The 23,801-nt window shown below is 40.3% G+C and overlaps 1 protein-coding gene across 5 annotated transcripts in view; it reads left to right on the top strand.

The window, feature by feature from the left end:
- fbxo8 (F-box protein 8) overlaps positions 1 to 23,801 on the top strand; it is a 73,072-nt gene that overhangs the window by 37,949 nt on the left and 11,322 nt on the right. For all 5 annotated transcript variants that reach the window (XM_073048013.1, XM_073048012.1, XM_073048014.1 and 2 more), the window contains exons 2-3: positions 9,054 to 9,364; positions 15,090 to 15,213. In XM_073048013.1, the coding sequence (XP_072904114.1) occupies positions 9,054 to 9,364; positions 15,090 to 15,213 (435 nt within the window). The remainder of the gene's footprint in view (positions 1 to 9,053; positions 9,365 to 15,089; positions 15,214 to 23,801) is intronic.

The raw sequence follows: 23,801 nt of genomic DNA, 5'->3' as shown, positions 1-23,801 counted from the left end.
GGTAGTCCCTTTTGAAAGATTTTGATCCAAAATAAGTGACTTCTCATTGCAAAATCTTATTCTGAACATTTTTATGTGTATTGAACCAGAAAGGAATAAATGTATGCAATTGGTAACAAATTGCAAAGGGAAGAAGCGCTCTTGCTAGCAGAAGCCAAATCACAAATGATTGCATTTTGTAAGTAGCAGGAATCTGTCCCAGAGCAAAGGGTACAATATTAGCCAGTTCTCCAGAACAGACACCAGGCTTGTAGAGGATCATCTCCTCTGGCCCCATTAGTTAAACCTTTGAAATTAGAGTTTTTAGAATTCCAGTAAATATAACTATTATGGTGGAAATCAATAAGGAATGGCTGGACTTTTATTAGACCAATTATTTGTTTTATTGTTAATTAAAAGAAAACATTTGTATCATTTAGTCACTGTGTAGTACTTGCAAAATTGTACAATGAAATTCAGAAATGGGTCTAGACATTTATTATTGGAAAAGGCCACATATATCTGTCCAATGGAAGAGAATTAACCTTTCATCAGAAGATCTTGCTCAAAAGATCTTTGAAGATCATGCAAGCTGTCATCTTGGGAAGCTTAGGGACTGAAAACATTAACAACCAAAGATCAGACATTCTCTTTTTCAGTTTTATCACTCCTGTTGAATCAGAATTGGGTTTATTATCACTGTTGTATGAGATGATTTTTGTTTCTTTGCAGCAGCACTAAAATGCAAAGGCATAACATTACTATAAATTACAAAATAAAGTGGTAATGTTCATAGTTCATGTACCATTCAAAATCTGATGGCAGAGGAGAAGCTGTCTCTAAATTGTTGAGTGTGGTTCTTCAAGCTCCTGTACCTCCTCCCTGTTGGTAGTAATGAGAAGACCGATGACCAAGTGGGTGAGGGTCCTTACTGATGGATGGTTCCATTTTGAGGTGTCACTTTTTGAAGGTGTCTTTAGTGGGGATGTTTATGCCTTTGGAGCCGGCTGAATCTATGACCTCTGAAGCCTCATGCAATCACATCCTGGCATGAAGACAAATTGAAGCCTCTATGCCAGGCTATGATGCAGCCCATCAGAATGCTATCCACTGTACAGGGTCTTTGGTTTCATACCAAATCTCCTTGAATTCCTAACAAAGTAGAGCTGCTGGTGTGCTGCCTTTATGTTTGCATCAGTACATTGGGCCAGGAATAGGTCCTCCAAGGTATTGATGCCTAGAAGCTTAAAGGTTGCTCACTCTTTCCACTGTGCTGATAAAAGACCTTGACTGGAAATGTCAACTGCTTACTGTTTTCCATAGATGCTGCCTGGCCTGCTGAATTCCTTCATCATTTTGTGTGTGTTGCTTGGATTTCCAGCATCTGCAGATTTTCTCGTGTTTGTCATCCTTTCCACTGCTTACTCCTCAAATGAGGACTGTGCATGTTCTCCTGGCTTTCATTTGCTGACGTTGAGAGTGAGGGTATTGTTGCAACGCCATTCAACTTGCCGATCTGTATCACTCCAGTATGCTGACTTGCTGCTGGAAGTATGCTTAGCCGCATCAAGCCTGTAGAGGGGGAAGCACACATTCGTGTGGTGTCCCCAGTGATTTTCAGGAAGGTTGAGATTTTATTACTCATCTGTACTGACTAGTCTCCCAATAAGGAAGTCAAGGATCCAGTTACCAGAGAGAGAGGTACAGAGGTCCAGGTTTAGAAGCTTGGTAATTAACACTGAAAGGATGACGGTGTTGAATGCTGAGCTGCAATCGGTGAATAGCAGCTTGATATATTTTGCTGTTGACTTGGTGCTCTAAAGCAGAGTGGAGAACCAGTGAGATTGCATCTGCTATTGACCCATTCTGGAGGTAGGCAAATCGCAGCTGGTCCTGATCTTTTCTCGGACGGGAGTTAACTCTAGCCAAAATAAAACTCTTAGATACACTTCAGTTACTGGTAGTGTGAACACTACTAAACAATACTGGAGTTTGTTCAGCCATATTTGCCTATAACGGATTTCATGGTCTATATATCAACTAAGTAAAGGTGGCAATCCGTAACCTGAAATGTTTATTGTGTGGGTTTAATGGTGATTTTACATTGTTTTTCATTCCCTTATATTTTTATAACTATGAACTGCTGCATGCTCTTATTTATGTTCTGCCCAAGTAGCTATTCATCGATCTCAGAGTGTTATTTTGGCTTTCAGCCTTGACACCATCACAAGCCAGTATAGTTATTTCAATAAACTTTGAACCCTCTCTTTCAGAGTACTAGCAGTCCAGAATGATGGATTAGTGTTGAGAGCTTTTCCACTGTTTAAGTGTAATACATCCCCCTTGTGTTTATGGAAATATTAGTGGTTAGTAACAGAATGTATCTTGTTGGGAGAAAATTGCTAATTTGTAATGTTATCATTTATTAGCCGATCCTCTGTGACGTATTGTGGGCCACTAAACTATAAACAGTTAGCAACAGTGCGGTAGCTGTGAGCTGCTGCCTAATAAACTTGGTGTTTCAGATCGCAAAGTAAAGCTGGAAGAAGTAATTCATTGTGACTACCCAACATTGTTATTTGTTATTATTAACATTAAGCTGCTGGAGTCCTTGGCAAAGCCCCAGCAAATTGTTCCTCGTTTAATATTTTTCATAGTTCATTAATGCTGTACTTGCATTTGCAATGGAATTAACCCTGACCTTATGGTGTTGTGCTTCCTTGCACAATTAGTTGTCATTACCAACATAAAAATCCATAATGCAAGATTTTTAATTTCTTATCAATATAAGACCATAAGACATAGGAGCAGAATTGGGCCATTTGGCCCATCAAGTCTGCTCCACTGTTCCATTATGGCTGATTTATTATTCTTCCCACCCCCACTCCATTTTCCTACCTTCACCTTGTAACATTTGACAGCCTGACTAATCAAAAACCTATCAATCTCTATTTAAAATATACCCAATGACTTGGCCTCTACTGCCATCTGTGTCAATGAATTCCACAGATTTACCATCCTCCGGCTGAAGAAATTCCTCCTCGTCTGAGGCTGTACCCTCTGGTCCTAGACTCACCCACTATAAGAAACATCCCCTCCACATCCACTTTCCATCTACCCCTTTCAGTATTGGATAGGTTTCTATGAGATTCTTACCCCCGCACCCCCCATTCTTCTAAGCTCCAGCAAGTGCAAGCCTAAAACTTTCAAATGCTCCCCATACGTTAACCCTTTAATTCCTGTAATCAAATGCAAGGGCAGGATTTGAAATTATTGATACCATCACAGTTCAAATTTTGAAGAGAGGTTATTCCATTAAGGATCACATTGAACCTTAGTTTAACCATTCTTTTGGTCTCCACATAACAAAAATCAAGAGTGAGGCACAGTAAGATGCTATTTGCTCTCAAGAAGCTGTCTGCCAATCCTGTACAAGAGCAAGAGCCATTCTACTTGTTCCACTGCTCTGCCCTTGTAGGCCTGAAGTGTTACCTTTTTGAGTGTCGGGCACTACATTCAGTGGCCACTTTATTAGATACAGGAGTAGAACCCAGTCTGGTCTTCTGCTGCTTTAGCCCATCCACTTCAAGGTTCAACGTGTTGTGTATTTTCTGCACACCACTGTTGTAAAATGTAGTTATTTGAGTTACAGTTGCCTTCCTGTCAGCTTGAACCACTCTGGCCTCTCTCATTAACAAGGCATTTCCGCCTACAGAACTGCCGCTCACTGAATGTTTTTTTTTGTTTTTCGCTCCATTTTCTGTAAAATCGAGAGACTATTGTGCATAAAAAAACATTGCAGATCAGAAGTTTCTGAGATACTCAAACTATCCAGTCCAGCACCAACAATCAAAGTCACTTAGATCACATTTCTTCCCCATTCTGATGTTTGGTTTGAACAGTGACTGAACCTCTTGACCATGTCAGCATGCTTTTATACATTGAGTTCCTGACACTTGATTGGCCGATTAGATATTTGCACTAACAAGCAGGTGCACAGGTGTACCTAATAAATTGGCCACTGAGTGTATTCCCCCATCTCCTGGCAGCACATGCTAGATGCTTGTACCAGAACTGAGTTTATAAACATCTATAAATAATTAGCAGACTTTTTTTTAACTCAGAGGCTGAGAGTAGGCTCAGAGTTGAACTGATAGTGAACCTGCAAAGTAACGACTAGGTTTAACCAGATATTTCCAGTTGTAGAGTAGTCCAAAAGTCTTGGACATAAATGTACTTCCTTTACTCAAAAAAAAAAAGTGATCAGTATCAGCTCTATCGTGATGAAGTGAGCAGCTCAGGTGCATTTAAGATGAAACTTCAACAAATGTGATGGAGTCTTGTGTGAATTGCAAACAATGGCAAAGAAAAGTTAGGCCCAGTGGCTGCCTTCTGTGCTGTAAACAATAACGATCATTTATAGAAGTTATAGAATTCAGCGTTCATGCCATCAGGTTGTAAGTTGCCCAAAATAAGGTTGATAGGTTCTTGATTAGTAAGGTTGTGGGGAGAAAGCTAGAGAATGGGTTGAGAGAAAAAATAAATTCAACCGTAACATGAGTTGAGACTTGGGGGGCAAAAGTTTAAGGGTAACATGAGGGGCAATTTCTTAGAGAGTGGTAGCTGTGTGGAATGAGCTTCCAGTAGAAGTGGTAGAGGCAGGTTCGGTATTGTCATTTAAAGCAAAATTGGATAGGTATATGGACAGGAATGGAAGGTTATGGGCTGAGTGCGGGTCAGTGGGACTAGGTGAGAGTAAGCTTTCGGCATGGACTAGAAGGGCCGAGATGGCCTGTTTCCGTGCTGTAATTGATATATAGTAATTGAAAGGCAGAACAGACTAAATGGGCAAAATGGTCTAATTCTGCTGTCTTGTAGTCTTAACGATGTAGAGGGTAATGCGGCTAGTTTTAAATGAGGTTATATCTTTAGTTAGAGCACAAATGTCAATGTGGGTTTGTGACTGTTAAATCACTTTTGTTGGAAGTGCCATCTTGCAGTTTTCCAAAAGGCAGAGGTGATTACATGGTGGCATGGTGAATATTTTCCCTTCAACAAATATCACAAATTTTGTGGATTATCTATCACTGTCATATCGGTGTTGGTGAGAGTTTGCTCCAGCCACTTGTGTTCTGTTCGTTTCGACATGGACCATAGTTATTGCAGAGTCTGCAGGTTGACCTGAAGTCATAAATGATGTTTACAATTACAAGTCTTGGCAGATATTTATTAAACGCCCATTGGCAGTGAAGCTAATTTCTCTCCATCCCTTTCCAATGTTCACACTAGAAGGAGGTTGAGAATTATGTAGCTGCAATACCCCATTATGAGGTGTATTTAATTTCCAGCCTGCAAGGGGAAGATTTCATTTTTGCTTGTACTTGTACATATCCTGTTAATCTTGGTGGCTAAGACCCTTAGTATCTGAACTATGAAATAATTCCATCATCAGGGACCCCAGCCATCCAGGTCACACATTTGCCTTACTGCTGACATCAAGAAGGTGGTATAGGAGCCTCAACTCTCACCACCAGGTTCAGGAACAGTTATTGCCCCACAACCATCAGGCTCTTGAACCAGAGGAGATAACTTCATTCAGCTTCACTTGGTCTATCTCTGAACTATGGGCTCACTTTCAAGGACTCTTCCTCTCTTGTTCTCAATATGTATTGCTTGCATATTTATTTTTATTATTTCTCTTTTTCTTTTTTGTATTCATACAATTTGTTGTATTTTACACGCTACTTATCCACCAGGAGCTTTTCTGAATTTCTCTTAAATATATCTGCTTGTACCACCATCAGTGACAGTGTGTTCCACACGCATACACCTCTATAAGGGGAAAGAAGACACATACCTCTGACATTCTCCCCCTCTATACATTCCTCCAACTATTTTAAAGTTTTGCCCCCTTGTATTAGCCATTTCCATCCTGGAAAGAAATTTCTGGCTGCTCTCTCTATTAATGCTTCTTGTCTTGTACAATTCTATCAAGTTACCTCTCATCCTCCTTTACTCCAATGGGAAAAGCCCTGGCTCACCCAGCCTATCAGCATAAGACATGCTCTCTAACCCAGGCAGCATTCTGGTAAATCTTCTGTGCACCCTCTCTAAAGCTTCCACCTCCTTTTCTATAATGAGGTAACCAGAGCTAATCATAGTATGCCAAGGGAAAATGGTCAATATGAAACAAAGTGAGAGGAAGGGGTGAGGCAGGGGCTGGCATGCAAGTGGGTAGGTGGAGGAGGAAAGGATGGGGATGATGGTGTTCTGAGGTGTTGATTAATATCAATAGAATGTTAGACTTTGTACAGTATGTTCATGATTGCAAAATGTACAATGCCTTGAAAAAGTATTCAGCCCCCACAACTATTTTTGCATTTTACTGTTTCATTTTCCAAATTTAAAATATTGAAGTAAGATTTTTGAGCTAATGTACAAAACATTGTGCATCATGAAAAATAAAAAGGAAAAAATTTAAAAACCTTTCCTCAGTATTGCCTTACCAACTCACCCAACTTATCGATGTAGAAAATTGGAAGATCACCTGTTTTCAAAGCATAAATAGCCCCTCTCTCTGTAAGGTCCAACAGTATGGTAAATTTTTAACAGACCAAACTAAAATGTAGACAGAATATCATTCAAGTAAAGTCAGTGAAGTGATGATGGAGAAGCCCAAACCTGGGGAAGGCTACAAGACTATCTCAAATGCACTGAACATACATCAGTGCTCAGTGCAGTCCATTATGAAACCACAACCACACTGCCTAGGTCAGGCCAACACTCTAATTAATTAGTCACCGGAAAGGAATGTCACTTGTAGGAGAAGCTACTGTAACATCCAAGTTACTCAGAGTGAGCTGACTAAGTCGATGGCTGCAACTGGAGATGGAGATGAAGTTCATGGCTCCACAATCTCTAAGGCCTTGCTCAAAAAGAGTATTTATGCAAGATTGGCAAGGAAGAAGCACTGGCTTAAAAAAAAGCATATCCTTACCTGTCAAAACTTTTCACAAAGTGTCACTTAGATACTGTAAAGATGTGGAAAAGATCTTGTGGTCGGATGAGACTAAAGCGGAACATTTTTGCCTCAACATTAAGTGGTACGTGTAGCGTAAATAAAATACGGCGTATCGGCCAAGTGACACTGTAAAGTAGGGTGATGGTAGCATCATGCTTATGGGGCTGCTTTTCAGCAGCAGGGACTAGAAATCAGGTCAGGATTGATGAGAAGATGAATACTGCTAAATACAGAGAATTGCTGGATTTGAAAACCTGCTAGCCTCGACCAGAAAGCTTAAACCTGAAATGAAGTTTGTCTTTCAGTAGGATAATGACCCAAAGCACACTGCCGGATCAACTATAGAGTGGCTTAAAATAAAGAAAATTAGTGTCCTTGAGTGGCCCAGTCAGAGTCCTGACCTTCACCTGATCAATGCTTATGTGAGAATGCTGTTCTTGGACTGCAGTTCAGCATTCAACACCATAATTCTCTCCAGGTTCGACAAGAAGCTCAAGAGACTTCAGCCTTCCCTGCCTTGTGTAGCTGGATCCTGGACTTCCTGTCAGATTGTCGGCAGGTGATAAGAGTGGACTCCCTCACCTCTGTCGCTCTGACCCTCAACACAGGTGCCCCTCAGGGTTATGTACTAAGCCTCCTCCTTTACTCTCTGTATACCCATTACTGTGTCACCATCCACAGCTCCAATCTGCTAATTAAATTTGCTGTCGACACTACACTGATTGGCCTAATCCCAAATAATGGGGCAGGTTACAGAGAAGAAGTCATCACCCTGACACAGTGGTGTCAAGAAAACAACCTCTCCTTCAATGTTGCAAAAACAAAGGAACTGGTTGTGGACTACAGGAGCGATGGAGATGGGCTAACCCCTATAGACATCAATGGGTTCAGAGTGTAAACAGCTTTAAGTTCCTGTGCATAAACATCACCGAGGATCTCAAGTTTGTACATATCGTCTGTGTGGTTAAAAAGGCACAACAGCACCTCTTTTCACCTCAGATGGTTGAAGGATTTGGGGGCCCATACCAGTCATCTAAGAACTTTCTACAGGGGCACAACTGAGTGCATCCTGACTGGCCTTCCCTCACTCGTAGGATTCTGCAGAGAGTGGTGCAGACAGCCCAGCATATCTGTAGATGTGAACTTCCCACTATTCAGAACATTTACAAGACAGGCCCGAAGGATCATTGGGTACCCGAGTCACCCCAACCACAAACTGTTCCAGCTGCTACCATCCAGGAAATGGTACCGCAGCATAAAAGCCAGGACGAACAGGCTCCAGGACAGCTTCTTCCACCAGGCCATCAGACTGATTAATTCACGCTGACACAACTGTATTTCTGTGTTATAATTCACTATTCATATTTAACCATCTTGTTACTGTCCTGCTGTACATACTATTTATTATAAATTACTATCAATTGCACATTTACATGGAGACAAAGATTTTTACTCCTCGTGTATTTGAAGGATGTAAGTAATAAAGTCAATTCAATTCGAACATCTCTGGCAAGGCCTCAAGATTGCTGTCCACTGCCACTCCCCAACTAACCTGGCACAGCTTAAGCAATTTTGCAAGGAGAAATGGGCAAATCTTGCTCCATCATTTGTGCAAACTTAATAGAGAGTTAGCCAGAAAGACTACTGATGGTAATAGTTGCAAGGGGTGGTTCAACTATGGAGCAAAGGGAGATGAATACTCTTTGAACTGCTGACATTTCAAATTTAGAATTTTTATATTTTTTTTCTGCTTTGCAATTTTCCTTGTTTTTTTTTGGGGGGGGGGCTCCACTGTGAAAAAAAGGAGTATGTGATTCACAAGTAAAAATTCTCAGTTAAATTGTTCAAACTCCCTGGTTGTAATACCCATTTATGTGAACCAAGGGTTGGGAGCTGAATCCTTTTTTACAAGGCATGGCTGATCTTCATTAAATCACTTTGACTCTTGTCCAATTGCCACTTCCTGCCATGTCCTATTACTGCTAAGACCCTTTCTTTTTTTTCATTGACTGCTTTTTGCAAACATTGCTCAGTTTGTGTTTCATTTTCATAGATGGGGCAGGCGCTGTGGAGGGTTGCAAGAAACCAGCAACTGCAACACCAACGATACACTGAGGATGGCTACTATCTCGTAGAGCATGACGGGAGGCTTGCCGCAGCAAATCGCAAACATGCGCAGGTTGGGATTGACATCTACCACATGCTGAGAGTTGGCAAATCAAAGGAAGAGTGTGGATTTCCAGATCTGGAACTCTTGCCCCCAGAGCTAAGCTTAACTATTCTATCATATCTGAATGCCACTGACCTCTGCCTGGCTTCGTGTGTCTGGCAGGACTTGGCCAATGATGATGTTCTCTGGCAAGGGTAAGTGCCATTCTGTGTTGTCACTCATAGCTGTGACCAAATGAAAATTGTTGCTAGAATACCACTTGAGTTGCATTCATGTTTGCAGTGAATCCTGAATTATATACTGAGGAGGAAAAATATTTTTTGTAAATTAAAATCAGAAATGATTAGAGACCAGAATGCACTGTGTGAATACTTCATCGAGCACCAGTACTCTGTCTGTTGTGGCCATCTGGATCAAGACTGTATACAGGCTAAGCGTCCACTTCATCGAACATCTGTGCATCATCCACCATGATCATCTAGGCCTCCCCATTACCAGCCATTTTAATTCATCTCCCCATTAATTCCCAGACCTGTCCATCCCCGGACACCACCATTGCCAAAGTGAGGCTAAACACAAACTTGAAGAACAGCACCTATTCTGCATGGGTAACTTACAACTCGATGGCATGAATGTTGAACTCACTTTGTCCTTCTCCCTCCTCCACCTTCTTCATCTGTCTATCAATAGACATTCCTCCCATTGTTTCCACCTCCCCTCCATCATTTTCTCTTACCTCCCGTAACTCCATGCTCCATCTTCCTCTCATCCAATTCCATCATCTTCAGCCCTTTGTCTCTTTCCACCTATCACTTCCCACTTTCTAATACCATTGCCACTCCCCCTTCCCCTATTTGCCTATTGTCCTTCTTCATCTGGATCCATCTTTCACCTGTCAGTTCTTGTTCCTCCCCTTTCCTCTAACTGTTAAAACTGGCTGTCTTCTCAAGTGACAGATGTGAAACAAAGGAGGGAGGCAGAAAAATTAAATTGTAGGCCACTTAGCCTAACTTCAGAGGTTGGGAAGATGTTGGAGTTCATTATTAAGGATGAGATTTCAGGGTGCTTGGAGGCAAATGATAAAATAGGCCAAAATCAGCATGGTTTCCTTAAGGGAAAATCTTTCCTGACAAATCTTTTGGGATCCTTTGAGGAAATGTCAGACAGGATTGTTAAAGGGGAGTTGGTGGGTTTTACTTGGATTTTCTGAATGCGTTTGAGGCTGCTTAGCAAGGTAAGACTCCGTGGTCTTGCAGGAAAGATAGTTTTCCATGCAAGAAAATGGTCTTGCATGGATAGAAGTTTGGCTGACTGGTGGGAGGCGAAGAGTTGGATTAAAGCAAACCTTTTCTGGTTGGCTGACAGTGACGAGTGATGTTCTACAGGATTTAGGACCACTTCCTTTCTCATTATATGTCAGTATACGTCATTATACGTCATATTATTCTTCTCCAGATAGCCATGAAACCAAGAAAGAAAAGAACAGAAGTACGATCATCAACCCCCAAAACCCTCCTCCCCACGCAAAAATAGAACAGGCACATCGATCCCCAAATTCCCTCTCCCTCATGCAAAAATACAACAAGGGGGCATTAGTGGGTGAGTCTAGGACCAGAAAGCACAGCCTCAGAATAGAGGAACATCCCTTCAGAAAAGAGATGAGATTCAATTTCTTCAGCCAGTGGGTGGTGAATCTGGAATTCATTGCCACAGACGACTGTGGAGGGGCCAAGTCATTGGGTGTATTTGAAATGTAGGTTCTTTATTAGTCAGGCCATCAGAGGTTATGGGGAGAAGGCATGCAAATGGTGTTGAGAAGGATAATAAATCAGCCATGACATAATGGTGGAGTAGACTTAACAAGCCGAATGGCCTACTTCTGCTCCTCTGTCTTACGGTCTATCTTCCAGTCCACATGAAGAGTCTTGACCTGAAGTATTGACTGTCTCGCTCCAACTTGTTGAGTTCTTTCAGATTGCCTGCATCTGCAGTCTTGCAACTCCTATTTTTTTTTTTTTAAATTCTGCACTTTTGTGCCCTGTTTAATGACTAATGCTCCAATGATTATTCTGTAATCTCCTGAATTTTTTATTCAGTGAATTACTGATATAACAATTATAGGTTTGAAATTCCTGTAAAATAGTTAAACAATTCCAGCCATTTGAAGGAGCTACTTGAAATTAAGCATCTTTATAGGATGACTAATACTGCTTTAATCCACTGTCTTTCATATGGATTCAGATTTTTATCCATTGTACTATAATTTTCTAATGTTTAGTATTATATCAAGTACTGTGTAAATCTCCCAGATTGCTACTGCTGCTGTAGAAATTGTTAGAAAATGGGGTTTGAGGATTGTAGCCACAAGCACGACAAATGTTGTTTATCAAATCAGATTTAGGTGCAACAGATTATACACATTTGCATCATTTCCCTTGAGGCACAATTAATATTTGTCATGTGGAGACTGCTGATGGTAGAATCTTGAGCAAAAACAAACTGCTGTAAGATATCGGTGTCGAGCAGTGTCTGTGCAAGCAGAAGATTGTCACATTTTGAGGACTGGGAGTGGAGAGTAAAGATTGCTGGTCTACAGATGTGAGAGGGGGAGTTCAGACAGGCTAGTAGGTAATGGGAGTGGAATGATGGACAGATGCAACAGGTTGAGGAGGAAGATAGGAAAATTAACCAAAGGAGAAGAAATTTAAGTAGACATGTAGGTGGGTGATGAGCTAGGTATGTCAGGCAGGGATGGGAAAGATGAACTAAGAGGAGAGGTGGGCTGGTGGGAATAGGATAGGAACATTGTGGGGATATGGTTTACTTGACATGAAGAATAATTTCCTGATGGGTATTAACTAAAGAGCTGATTGTTAACTTCAGGAAGGGCAGGTACATGAGCACATCTACATTGGAGGATTGGCAGTGGAACATATCTGAAAGGGATGACCTGTCCTGGGCTCAGCTCATACTGTAGATGCAATCACCAGGAAGGTGAACCAGTGCCTTCACTTTCATAAAAGGCTAAGGAGGTTAGACATGTCACTGAACACTCTTGTATCCTGTATAACTGGTTGCACCATGTTCTGGCACAACCATTTGAATGCACAGGAACATACGGAGCAGAAGAGAGTAATGGACTTGGCCTAATACCATATATAACCATATAACAATCACAGCACGGAAACAGGCCATTCCAGCCCTCCTAGTCCGTGCCGAACTCTTAATCTCACCTAGTCCCACCTACCCGCACTCAGCCCATAACCCTCCACTCCTTTCCTATCCATATACCTATCCAATTTTACCTTAAATGACACAACTGAACTGGCCTCTACTACTTCTACAGGAAGCTCTTTCCACACAGCTATCACTCTCTGAGTAAAGAAATACCCCCTCGTGTTTCCCTTAAACTTTTGCCCCCTAACTCTCAAATCATGTCCTCTCGTTTGAATCTCCCCTACTCTCAATGGAAACAGCCTATTCACGTCAACTCTATCTATCCCTCTCAACATTTTAAATACCTCGATCAAATCCTCCTCAACCTTCTACGGTCCAATGAATAGAGACCTAACTTGTTCAACCTTTCTCTGTAACTTAAGTGCTGAAACCCAGGTAACATCCTAGTAAATCGTCTCTGCACTCTCTCTAATTTATTGATATCTTTCCTATAATACATCATGGGCATATCCCTCCCTGTCACTGGGGTGCTGTCTCAAGAAAACAATACCTACACCAAAGACCCCCACCATGTTTCCGGGCAGATGTAGAAGCCCCAAGTACCTCACTACCAGGTTCAAGAATAACTTCCCTTCAAACAAGCTACACGGTCCTAATCACTACCTCAGTATGGTAACACTATGGCACTTCAACCACATGGCACTGAAGTTTTCTTCTTGATCTAATTGTGTTCGTTCTTATGTATACAATGCTATGAGCCTATGATACTGCTACAAATTTTTCATTACATCTGTGCGTACATGTACTTCTGTATATAACAACAATTAATTTGACTTTGGGGGTGTATTGGGATGTGATTACTTGAAATTGGAAAATTATCATTTGTATCATTGGCTCCCCAAGTTGAATAAGAGATACTCTTTTCTTGTTTGTGTTTGGCCTCATGGCAACAGGAAGACCCAGGGCAAGATGGGTCAGGAGGGAGTGGGATTGGGAGCAGAAATGGCGTGCAACTGGAAGCTTGAGATTACTAGTCTAGATAGTCAACTAGTCTACACTTAGACTCTCCTTTACACTGGAGGCCTATTCAAACAAAGAGGAATTCTTATTTTAATTGTTGACTTCTTAAAAATACTGTAAAATAATTTGCCTATTATGAAAAATGAAGAAATTTGTTTACAATATAGTAAGTTTTGCACATACTTTGAAAAGCATCAGTTGTCTTAAATTTTCACTTCAGTACGTAACTGGACAACAAAGGATTTGCTTCCTGAATACTTGTGGGTGTATGTTATGGAGTTTGGGCTGCTGATCATGAAACTCACCACGAAATTTCCCTATCACGCATAATTTTTCTGAAGTTGCCTCTATTTGTTATTTCAGTTCATAATTCAAGTTAATTAAAATATTGTCCACAATATAAGCTGAGAAGTGTTTTTTTTAAAAATCTTATCCAGACATGCTTAGGCAAGTCAAAAGCTGCATGGCAAGATTGATTTTACAAAGATTGCTACTAGAAATGCAACTCAGATGCACAGAGTACTGTTGTTTCATTTGCCAATGGGACAGCATGCTAAAGAATCTCATTATGTTAAAAAGGATTGGCCATTCTGTAAACAGTTGGTTTCAGGGCAGAAAAGTATGGTGCATGAGCCATTTGTAGACCCAACAAAGATATATTTTTGCCTCCTCTTCATTGTAAAACTGGGGCTTATGAAAAGTTTTGTGAAAGCAATGAACAAAGAAGGTGAAGGATTTTGATATCTGAGAAGGATGTGTCCCAGAATGCCTGATGCCAAGATTAAGGAAGGCATTTTTGTTGGTCCACAAATCAAACAGGTCATCAATGACAAGCAATTCAAAGAACGTATAGTGGGACCACAGAAAATCACATGGAAGGCATTTGAGGATGTTGTTGGCATCTGCAGAGCACCAAACTACATGCAGCTGGTTAACAACATGCTTCAAGCATACAAAACCAAAACCATGAAGTGCAACATGTCACCAAAGATTCTTTTTCTGCATTCCCATTTAGACTTCCCTGCAAATCTTGGCAACTGTCAAGTGACGAGCATGGTGAGAGGTTTCACTAGGACTTTGTAGTCATGGAGAAATTGTATCAGGGCAATTGGAATCCATGAATACTGGTTGGTTATTGTTGGACACTTGAGCGAGAAGCCTCAGACACTGAGTACAAATGAAAATAAGAAAATATTTTCAGCTTAGTTGAATTGTTGCAAAGCACTGATACTGTTCTTCAGTTAAACATACTTTTCCAATAAAAGTTAATTTCTTGTTTCTCCATATTCCTATGTGATACAAGTAGTCTGAAATTATATTTGTGTTCAGCTTCAAGCTGTCATAAGCTTAAAAAAATTTCTGAGGAAGCAACACTTTGCAAAAAATTTGCTGCCCGGTGATTAAAACATAGTAAGAATACACAAACATAAGGACTTTTCTTTTCATAGTCCAAGAGTATTAAGAGGAATTCATTGGTGGATGTGTCAAATATTATATGCCTCTTGTTGTAAGCATGATCAATAATAGAATAGAAGTGGGGACACAGCCCAGTTACCTGGTAATGGAAACGTTGAAAAGTTATTTTTTAAAATAAAAATCCATTAAACGATCAAATATTTTGTATTAGGATTCAGTCTGGTCAAATAGAACAAAATAAATGGTAAGTCTAAAATAAAATGAATTTTTGATAAAGTATCAACAGGTGTATGAATTTTGTTTCAGGTTATGCAAGTCCACCTGGGGTCACTGTTCCATATACTATCGAGTCTATCCAGGTTTTAACTACAGACAACTCTACATGCAGCTAGATGAAGGCAGCCTTACCTTCAATGCTAATCCTCATGAGGTAATCATAATACTAAATGCAATGTTCAATTTGCCATTCCTTATGCAAACCAGATTTCTCACTGGAGAGGAAATATAGTGCAATTGCCGTGTGTCATGTGCTAAATTTACAAAGACAGAAATGTTATAGATGAAAAGATGAATAACTTGATTTCCCAAGTGTAAAGTAAATACCTGTAGCCTTGTTATGTGTTGCTGACTGTCTTGGGGTGGGATGGGGCTAACAATTTGGATGATGGAAGAGATATTGGAATGATGGTTATTGATGATTTAATCCTGAATCTGGAATCACATCCTTTCTATAAAAAGGTGACCAGAACACGCCATTCCAAGTGTGGTGCTAATCAGCTGCATTAAATCGTAACTCTTGAGTTATACCATAAGTCCTCTTACCCTGTCAACTTGCATAACAGCTTTAAGGGATCTATGGATGTAAAGGACAAAATTTCTCTGTTCCTCCGCACTGCAAAGAATCTTGTCACTAACCTAGTACTCTGCCTTTAAGTTTGACTTTCCAAAGTGTATCACTTCACACTTTTCCAGATTGAATTCCACCTGCTACTTCTCAACCTTCTACACTATCCACAACATCAACCTTCATGTCATTCTGCAAAATTACCAACCTACCCTTCCACTTGTTCATCCAAGTCATTTATAAAAATCTCAAAGAGTAGGGGTTGCTCATCAGATTTCTGTGGAACACTGACTTTCAGGCAGAATACACTCCATGTACTACAACCCTCTGCCTTTTGTGGGTTAGCCGATTCTGAATGCACACTGTCAAGTTTCCATGGATTCCATGCCTCATAAGTTTCTAGATGAGCCTTCCATGGGGTCCTTGTCAAACACCTTACTAGAATCCATAAACACCACATCTACCATTCCATCTTTATCACATTGTACTGTTGTCTCCTCAAAAATTACAATCAGGCTTGTAGGCACAATCTGCCCCTCACAAAGCCTTGTTTACGATCTCTATTAAGACTATGCCTCCACAAATGCTCATAAGTCCTGTCTCTAAGAATTCTCTCCAGTAGTTTACTCACCATTGACATAAAACTCACTGGCCTGTAGTTCCCAGTATTATCCCTATTACTCTTTAACACAGTTACAACATTCACCATCCTTCAGTCATCTGCTGTGGCCAGTGAGAACAAAAGATCGTCTTCAAAACTGCAGCGATTTCCCCCCCCCCCCCCCCCCCACCGATTCTCATATTAAGACAATAAGATATAGGAGCAGAATTGGGCCATTTGATCCATAGTCTGCTTAGCCATTTCACCATGGTTGATCCTTTTTTCCTCTCAGACCCAATCTCCTACCTTCTCCCCATATCCCTTCATGCCTGATCAATCAAAAATCAATCAATCTCTGGCTTAAATGTACATAAAGATGTGGCCTCCATAGCTGCCTGAGGCAACAAATTTACTACTCTCTGGCTAAAGAAGTTCCTCCTCATCTCTGGTCTAAAAGGACATCGCTCTATTCTGAGGCTGTGGCCTCTGGTCTTAGACTCTCTCATTATAGGAAATGTCCTCTCCATATCCACTCTATCAGGTCCTTTCACCATTCAATAGGTTTCAACGAGGTCACCCCTCATTCTTCTGAATTCCAGCGAATACAGGCCCAGAGTCATCAAACGTTCTTCTTACGACAAACCGTTCAATCCTGGAATCATTTTTGTGAACCTCCTTTGAACACATTCTTTCTAAGGGGCTCAAAACTGCTCACAATACTCACCAGAGCTTTATAAAGTCTCAACATTACATCCTTGCTTTTATATTCTAGTCCTCTTGAAATGAATGCTAACATTGCATTTGCCTTCCTCACCACAGACTCAATCTATACTCCAGGCTCAACCTGGCATGTATCCCATCTGGCCCTGGGGACTTAACTATCCTAATGTTTTCCAAAAGCTCCAACATTATTGCTTTCTTAACTGCCACACAGCCTTTCCCCTGCAGCTCAGCATTAAAGAGAGGCAGGCAATTATGTTAATGAATTTTAAAATGCCAGCCAACTTTCTGGGACCTGTTCTTCTTTAGCATATCCCAAACCAACCTTGTCACGTCTACAAATGTAAATGAATTGAAGGGTGACATACTCGGGAGTTGTTTTTCCCCTGATTCTCAAATTGCTTCCTGCATTCAGTTCCATGAGCTAATCATATCTCCCCTCCACTGCCTTCCCTCCCTAAATACAATATTTCGATTTTATTTGCAGTTTAATTGCTGTTTTCTATGGTATGAAAGTTTTAAAACAGGAAAATGGCAGTGAGATGAATAAATGTTTAAACAGCTGTTAATGAAACATGTGGCTTGAAATAATTCAGTCAGAGTAGTGCAAAATTATATTCATGAGAGATTTTAAAGTATGTTCTTACTCTGTCTTTTTTCACATTTGTATTTACTAAGTTAAATGAGTGAAATTGTGAAAGTATGTTTGCTATGATACCATATACTGAACTGAACATTCAAAGGTCAAAGGGGATCAGTTCTTTTATAACATTAGGTTGCTGATGTCTGACCCTTTACATGCTTCGTCATTGATCATAATATTTTGCCCCGCAAGTGAAAATTTTATTTTTTTTCTATTGAATTGAGTGGTATTCCAACATAAATATATTGTTGATTTAAATTAAGACTTGTTCTATGTTTATGGATCACTGTTAGTAATTAAGTCTCAACCACAGTTTATCGTTCTTTCTGTCATTTTCTAGAGAGGCCAAAAAATTGCCCTTTTAGGTAAGGGCTAAAGTATTCTGTTAAAGATTAATGGTACTATTACTATGGTATTAATATTAACTAAACACAAGAAGTAAATAACACGCCGTGACTTTTCTTTGCTATTGCAGTGTGCTGTCTGCTCACTAAAGCTAAAATAAATCTTTCACTTTACAGACAAAACATGAGAGACCTGAAGCAGTTAACAATACATGTGACTTGAATGACAATCCTCCTTGTGTTTTGAATTTGAAATCCACCATGATAACCACGTGGTTGTGAAAACTCCATTGAAATAGTTAATTAAATATCAAAGAGGGCTGATATTTGGGTACTGAAGGAGATTTGTTCCATGTTATGCAGGGTTACTTTGTTTTTGAATTGCAATGTTGTCTTTTTCCCTTGTCTGTCTCCCACATTGACTGAAAGCAGAGATTTCCAAGTTGCAGCATAATGCTATAACCACGTTCAGCCAGGAAGAATTTGAACTGGAGCTGCTGAATTCATAGATCATATAAATTAAAGCAAACATTTACAAAATATCATAGTTGTGCTACTAAGAGTTTGAGATCTACTGTAATGTTGTGAATAAGACGGGATAATTAAACATTCATTTTTACTGCTTTTGTTGGTGTATGATAGGATTGGTTTGACACTTAAACTGCAACTGATCTAACAGGATATCAGCTTTCACTATCATTTTATGTATAGATAATGCTGGTTAAGAACGCCGATATAATCCAATGTATTCAGAATGCAACTGGAGTAAGCTACATAGTAGACATTGGAGTAAAAACAATAAGTGTAATCAAAACACTTTTGTTTTAACGTGTAAAAGAATATTGGTGAGAAATTAAACTTTTAATTTCAAAATAGCTAGAATACCTTTGCTATGTGATCAGAATTTAACTATCCCTCCATTCCAGGTACCAAACAGAAAATTGCATTAGCTGCAACACCTGCTACAGGAATGCAGCAAATATAATTTTGTCTCAATTTGGGGTTCATTTAATTTCTATTTTAACAACAGTTAGGTTTTGTTTAAAGAACACTACCATTCTGATCCAGCGAACCTGAAACTTAAAATTTTGTATGGCCTTGGCCTGATTACTCAAATGTCTGTCAATGACATTTTGTAAATGTAGCCAAATGACATTAAATGAGAAGAATATACTTTTACTACTTAGCTCTATTCTTTTCAAAGGATATTTTTTAACTGCACATTAGGCTTAGGTAAAGCTTATGCCACAACATTCATCATCATGTATGTAACAGAAATGGCAGGCAACTTGGAAGTCTTCTGGTTTTCTCTGTAGAACCATAGAACATTACAGCACAGAAACAGGCTTTTTGGCCCTTCTTGGCTGTGCCGAACTATCTTTCTGCCTAGTCCCACTGAGCTGCACATGGACCATATCCCTCCAAACCCTTCTCATCCATGTACCTGTCCAAGTTTTTCTTAAATGTTAAAAGTGAGCCTGTATTTACCACTTCATCTGGCAGCTCATTCCACACTCCCACCATTCTCTGTGTGAAGAAACCCCCCCCCCCCCCGATGTTCCCTTTAAACATTTTCCCCCTTCACCCTTAACCCATGTCCTCCGGTTTTATTTTTCTCCCCTACCCTCAGTAGAAAAAGCCTGCTTTCATTCACTCTTATCTATACCCATAATAATTTTATATACCTCTATCTCTATTTCCTGAGGAGACTGAGGTCCTTTAACATCTGCCAGACGATGCTGAGGATGTTCTACGAGTCTGTGGTGGCCAGTGCTATCGTGTTTGCTGTTGTGTGTTGGGGCAGCAGGCTGAGGGTAGCAGACACCAACAGAATCAACAAACTTATTTTAAGGCCAGTGATGTTGTGGGGGAGGAACTGGACTCTCTGACGGTGGTGTCTGAAAAGAGGATGCTGTCCAAGTTACATGCCATCTTGGACAATGACTCCCATCCACTCCATAATGTGCTGGTTAGGCACAGGAGTACATTCAGCCAGAGACTCATTCCACCAAGATGCAACACTGAGCGTCATGGGAAGTCATTCCTGCCTGTGGCCATCAAACTTTACAACTCCTCCCTCGGAATGTCAGACACCCTGTGCCAATAGGCTGGTCCTGGACTTATTTCCATTTGGCATGATTAACTTATTATTTAATTATTTATGGTTTTATATTGCTATATTTCTTCACTATTCTTCGTTGGTGCAGCTGTGACGAAACCCAGTTTCCCTCGGGATCAATAAAGTATGTCTGTCTGTCAAATCTCCCCTCATTCTTCTACGCTTCAGGGAATAAAGTCCTAACCTATTCAACCTTTCTCTGTAACTCAGTTTCTTGATATCCTTGTAGATCAGAATTTTGGTCCAACAAATTTCATTCCTATCTGAGCCATTAAATTGATGCTTTAAAATAAAGTGACACCTTGCCCTATTGTCCTGTTTATTATTTATTGTAATGCCTGCACTGTTTTGTGCACTTTATGCAGTCCTGTGTAGGTCTGTAGGCTAATGTAAATTTCTCTTTTTTTATGTAGTTCAGTTTAGTTTTTGTACTGTCATGTAACACCATGGTCCTGAAAAACGTTGTCTCATTTTTATTATGTACTGTACCAGCAGTTATGGTCGAAATGACAATAAAAGTGACTTGACTTGATCTTTCCCACTCATTTTTGACTCATAATGAATTTGCACTGAAGCAAAAGAAAATTCGTCAAACATGACACGCAGTGTGTTTTGGGTTTGGGTTACATGAGGTGCAATATAAATGGTAATGTCAAGGACAACTGTACATTGAGCTAGGTGACATGTCTTCATATAAAGCTTCCTATCTTCATTTGACTTCAGACTTTCCATCAATTTACTGTACACTTAATGCTTCATTGCAGTCAGCCCACTTAGCCTTACAGCGCTTCAAATATTTTTCCTATTTTTGTAAACACCATGTATAAAAAATGACAGCAGCAATTAACAAAAGAGATTCAGCAGCTGCTGGAAATCCAGAGTAACACACATGAAATGCTGGAGGAACTCAGCAGGTCAGGCAGCATCGATGGGAATGAATAAACGGTTGATATTTTGGGCTGAGACCCTTCATTAGGATTTGGATCTCAGCCCAATAAGTACTAACTGTTTATTTACCTCCTATAAATGCTGCCAGACCTGCTGAATTCCTCCAGCATTTTTGTGTGTTACAGCATCATTGTTTTCCATTGTATTGGTGCAAATATTGCTGCTTTTTTTTGTCTGAAAGCTCATCAAACCCTTGTATCACCTACACCTTGTACCCAATTCAGGAAAGAAATGTAATTCAATCAAAGTAGTGAAATGAAACTTCGACCCAGGAGGGGAGAGAAGTACTCCTGGTGCCAGACTACTATTTTCATTCTATGGTGCCTGTAATTCATAAATTAGACTGCTTCTATGGGTTTAAGGACTGGAGCACTTTTTAATGGCTACAGTATAGTTTTCTTGACATGAGTGATCATGGTCCGTAGCCATGATTGTTCTTAGCAAATTCTACAGAAGTAGGTTTCCATTGCATCCTTCTGGGCAACTTCTTTACAAGAGGGGTGACTCCAGCCATTACCAATGCCCTTCAGAGGTTATCTTACTGGCGTCAGTAGTTGCATGTCCAGAACTTGTGGTATGCACCAACGGCTCATATGACCATCCACCGCCTGCTCCCATTGCTTCACGTAACTCTAATTGGTGAAAGGGACTAAGCAGGTGCTATGACTTGCCCAAGGGTGATCTGCAGGCAAGCAGAGGAGTGCCTTACACCTCCTTCGGTAGAAATGTATCTCCAACCCACCACCCACATCTTGACACAGCTCGTAATGATGAGGATGATGTTTTTGTTGGGGAATTGTGCATGGATGGAGGAGGGAGGAGACAAATCATTGCATTTATAACATTGGATATATGGCATAGCAGCTGCCAGTCTTTATGATTTATCGGAATTTCCTTATTGCTCCATTACCATCTTTCTCTTCCCTTTTTCTCTCGTATGCTTAATCACCTCAAAAATGCAATGATCTTCATATCCAAGAGCTTATTTAATATTGAATAAGTTTTTAAGGAAGATCACATATTCTTTGGCCAGACAAGAGCAGCTAATTTTTCAGAATAAGATTCCATAAAGAACATGGATTTATTTACTGCATTGTTGTTTCAGGGTTGAATTTTGGCCAGGGCACTCCATGCCCTTTGGAAAATGTCCTTGCTGCCTCTGATGTGTGTCTGCAGAGGCAAACTATCTTTGCTCAAATTCTGTTCCACACAAAAAACTATTTGTGCAATGCTGCAGTATTTGAATAGAGGATTAGTTTGTTCTGGGGTGTCCTTCAACCTAAAATATCAGCACAGGGTGTGTTGCCAGTGCAGCAACTAATATAAACAAATAACAAGTTTGTACTTAGGCTGAGTCAGGATATTTCTTGTTTCAGTTATGGTTCCCACAGTTCAGGCTCCACAAGGTATTTTGGCCATTTCTATCCGTCCTGGTGAGGATGATGGCAGAACGGAGGTGGCTGAAGTTTCTGGGAATAGTTCACAAGATGCAGGATAGATATGTCCCACAGAAGAAAGAGCTCTGAAATGGCAGGGCTAGGTAAACGTGGCTGACTAAGGAAGTCAAGGATTGCATAAAAGCCAAGGAAAGGATGTATAAAGTAGCAAAAGTGAGTGGGAAGTTGGATGATTGGAAGCTTTTAAAGTCCAACAAATGCAACTAAAAAAAGTTACACGAAGAGGGAAAAAAAATGAAAGATACAGGCAAACTAGTCGATAATACAAAAAAAGGATACTGAAAGTTTTTTTCAGTTATATAAAGAGTAAAAAGGGGGGTGAGAGTTGGTGTTGCATCACTAGAAAATGATGCTGGTGATGTAGTAATGGGGACAGAGGAATCACAGATGAACTTAATAAGTACTTCGCTTCAGTCTTTACTATGGAAGACACTAGCTTATGCCAGAAGTTCCTGAGTGTCAGGAAGCAGGAGTGAGTGCCATTGCTGTTACAAAAGAAAAATTGCTAGGCAGACTGTAAGGTCTTAATGTGAATGCCACCTGGACCAGATGGACTACACCCCAGAGTCCTGAAAGAGGTTTCTGAAGAGATAGCTGATGCATTGGCCATGATCTCTCAAGAATCACTTGATTCGGGCATGATCCTGGAGGACTGGAAACTTGCAAATGTCACATCACTCTTTAAGAAGGAAGGAAGACAAAAGGGGAAGATATAGACCAGTTAGCCTAACCTCAGTGGTTAGTAAAGTGTGGACAAGATTTCGAGGTACTTGAAGACTAATGATAAAATAAGTCAAAATCAGCATGGTTTCTGTAAAGGGAAATCTTGCCTGACAAATCTGTTGGAATTCTTGGAAGAGGTAACAAGCAGGGTGGACAAAGGAAAGGCAGTGGATGTCATTTACTTAGATTTTCAGAAGGCATTTGATAAGACACCTCGCATGAGGTTGCTTATCAAGATAAAACAAGAAAGATGCTGGCATGGTTAGAGGAATGGCTGACAGGCAGGAGACAGCGAATGGGAATAAAGGGGGGCCTATTCTGGTTGGCTGCCGGTGACTAGTGGTGTTCCACAGGGGTCAGTATTGGGACTGCTACTTTTCAAATTGTTTGTCTGTGATTCAGTTAGTGGAATTGATGGCTTTGTGGCAAAATTTGCAGATGATGTGAAGATAGGTGCAGGGGTAGTGCTGAGGAAGCAATGCAATTGCAGAGGACTTTGACAAATTGGAAGAATGGGCATAAATGTGGCAGATGGAATACAGTTTTGGGAAATGTAAAATAATGCATTTTGGTAAAAGGAACAATAGTGCCAACTATTATCTAAATGGGGGAGAAAATT

Source organism: Hemitrygon akajei, chromosome 6 (assembly GCF_048418815.1).
Source record: "Hemitrygon akajei chromosome 6, sHemAka1.3, whole genome shotgun sequence".
NCBI lineage: Eukaryota > Metazoa > Chordata > Chondrichthyes > Myliobatiformes > Dasyatidae > Hemitrygon > Hemitrygon akajei.
Note: the sequence above shows the minus strand (reverse complement) of the source record. Positions and strands in the feature narration are given on the sequence as shown.